This window comes from Adiantum capillus-veneris, chromosome 29, assembly GCF_014529385.1.
Source record: "Adiantum capillus-veneris isolate H3 chromosome 29, ASM1452938v2, whole genome shotgun sequence".
NCBI lineage: Eukaryota > Viridiplantae > Streptophyta > Polypodiopsida > Polypodiales > Pteridaceae > Adiantum > Adiantum capillus-veneris.
In genome coordinates this window covers 65,953,292-65,955,664 of record NC_140959.1, presented here as the reverse complement: position 1 = coordinate 65,955,664, position 2,373 = coordinate 65,953,292, and the positions used below count along the sequence as shown (strand labels likewise).

The following is a 2,373-nucleotide window of genomic DNA, read 5'->3' as shown; positions in this document are numbered from 1 at the left end:
GAGTGTGTGTGTGTGTGAGAGAGAGAGAGAGAGAGAGAGAGAGAGAGGACCTAGAAATTCTATATGCACGTTTCGACCAGTTGGAGCCTCGAGAGGGAAATTAGAATCCCAACATTGTAGCGACTAAGAGAGCTTCCACAAAGTGAGTTTACAAAGTCACCAAAGACTTTTGATGTTGCATTCTCACGTGACCTGTAAAAAGAAAAATAATGTTCACTTTCTATTCTTGCATTATATATTATATAAAAGCCTTCGTGTTCTTGAACTATGCTAACTTTTGTATATTGCAAAAGTTTCTTGAACGCATCGTCTCCTCCTTTATTCCCTCTTGTCCCTTGATTTGGTAAGTGTGGGTTTTGAAACCCACCGTGTGAAAGCCATGTAAGACCGTTTGTGAGTTAGAAAGGGATGCAAGGCCCTTCATTTGCATAAAGAGGCCATAACTTTGGCTTCATTCTCTGTGTCCTCGCTTCCTATGCAACTCTCTCTCTCTCTCTCTCTCGTGCATAATAATAATATAACATTTGGGTTGCATGCAACTTCAATACGTACGTGGAAGGAGGACGATGGCCCCAGCCTGTGCAGAAGCCCATGTGATGGCGTTTGAGGGTCACCAGCAATCAGCTAGGCGAGGTGAGTCTCTCTCTCTCTCTCTCTCTCTCTCTCGCTCTCTCTCTCTCTCTCTCTCATGCACACACCTCGTTTATGCAGAAATGGAGGTCCAGCGGCTCCTCCTGGAGCTCTTCGTGGCCGCGGAGTGGTGCGAAAGCTCGCGCCGCGCCCTGAATCGTCTCCGGAAGCTACTTGCCTCCCTCAACGCTAATCGCAACAGGCAGAAGGGGTTCAGAGGCGTCCGGCAGCGCCCCTGGGGCACCTGGGCTGCTGAAATCCGAGACCCCAAGAAGGCTGCCCGCGTCTGGCTTGGCACCTTTCACACTGCGGACGAGGCGGCCCGTGCCTATGACCACGCTGCCTTCAAGATGCGAGGCCCCAAAGCCAAACTCAATTTCCCCCTCCAGCAAACACCAGTTCACCCGATCCAAGACGGCCATAGCCCCGGCCGCAATGTCAAACTCGAGGAACAAAGTTCTCCCTCAACACCTCTCCTTCCATTCACACCGTGCTTGCATGCCACTACTAGACAACCTATCCTACCTCCTCTAAACAATGATACTACGAGCTCCCACATGCTATCATTAAGCAATGCATACAAAAAAACCCATACAAACCTTTGCAATAATGGTAATGCAAGGATGAAAGATCAAGCACAAAGAGGCCTCAACGATTTCATCACACCTCGAACAACTCTTGTTGTTCCTTCTGTATGTGGACATGACACACAAGCGATCCATACCCTTGAGAAACAACCTAGTTCAAACCATCTTGATCTAGAACTCCTTGACTCAGAAGAACTCATCGATTTTCTGGAGACTATCTTGATGGATGACGTTCTCACACTTCCACTTGGCAAAGACAAGTAGGGAATACTTTGCAACAGTGGAAGGTTTCATCACACTTGGGCCATGCTTGGTAAAGATAACTAGAATTCACCAAGAAGTGGTTGGTTCCCTCATCGACCTCCCAATGCTTCCCACATGCTCCAAATGCTTGGCCAAGACAGACCGAGGTCCCTATGCAGCTTTGTGTAGGCCTAGCTTCCATAGAGAGAGAGAGAGAGAGAGAGAGAGAGAGAGAGAGAGAGTAGCATGGGCCATTAGCAATAAGTAAGTGTTGTCTATAAACCAAGATAAACTATATGTGCACGGTAAGAGCCATGGGATGACATGGATGGTAGTTCTTTGATAGAGAAATATAAAAATCTTACAATAAATTGTGATTTTGTTTACTTGATTGATTGACCTTGCAAGTATGTCATAACGATTTTGGAGCAATTCCTATAATGGGTATCTGACGAGATGTCTAGCTTGTGATGAGGTAAAGGGGCATCAATTTCGTAGGTGAAGTAGGCCATGGAGGCATGGAATGTACGTGGGAGGTCGACCGGACAGACTGGTGGGAGGGATGGGTGCAAGCGGACAAAAGGCGCCAATGTAGCCAGCCAAATAGTGTCGTGGAGAGGGTAGGGGGGAGATGTTTTTTTTTTTAATGTGAGTCATCACAATGCTCACAACAAGCTAGGTCCATGCATGTGGCTCAAAGCGGAGACTTCTCTATTGAGCCAAAGGTGATGAGCTCGATTCTTGGGCTTGGGAGGTGTATTTTAATTTGCAATTGCAAGGGTGATAACAGCAACAAAAAGGATCTTTGGAAGCTTCCAGCTAAGTAGGTGAAGTGCCCGGTGAAGTGAAGCTAGTAGGTGCTAGATTGTAAATGACTTTCCGAAATATGTGCCCTATGTGATAAAATGAAAAT

General features: G+C 46.8%; 1 protein-coding gene across 1 annotated transcript; it reads left to right on the top strand.

Moving 5' to 3' along the window:
- Window positions 1-361: 361 nt before the first annotated feature.
- LOC147419332 (uncharacterized) lies at window positions 362-2,043 on the top strand. Its single transcript, XM_086506020.1, has 2 exons — window positions 362-633; window positions 712-2,043. The coding sequence occupies exons 1-2, from the start codon at window positions 534-536 to the stop codon at window positions 1,479-1,481; spliced, it is 870 nt and encodes a 289-aa protein (XP_086362146.1). The 5' UTR covers window positions 362-533; the 3' UTR covers window positions 1,482-2,043.
- The last annotated feature ends 330 nt before the right edge of the window (window positions 2,044-2,373 follow it).

Excerpts from the sequence above, each read along its gene's own strand:
- LOC147419332 (XM_086506020.1), top strand. The coding sequence starts at position 534 with ATGCAACTTCAATACGTACGTGGAAGGAGGACGATGGCCCCAGCCTGT. Across the intron at positions 634-711 it reads CCAGCAATCAGCTAGGCGAG|AAATGGAGGTCCAGCGGCTC; the intron begins GTGAGTCTCTCT and ends TCGTTTATGCAG.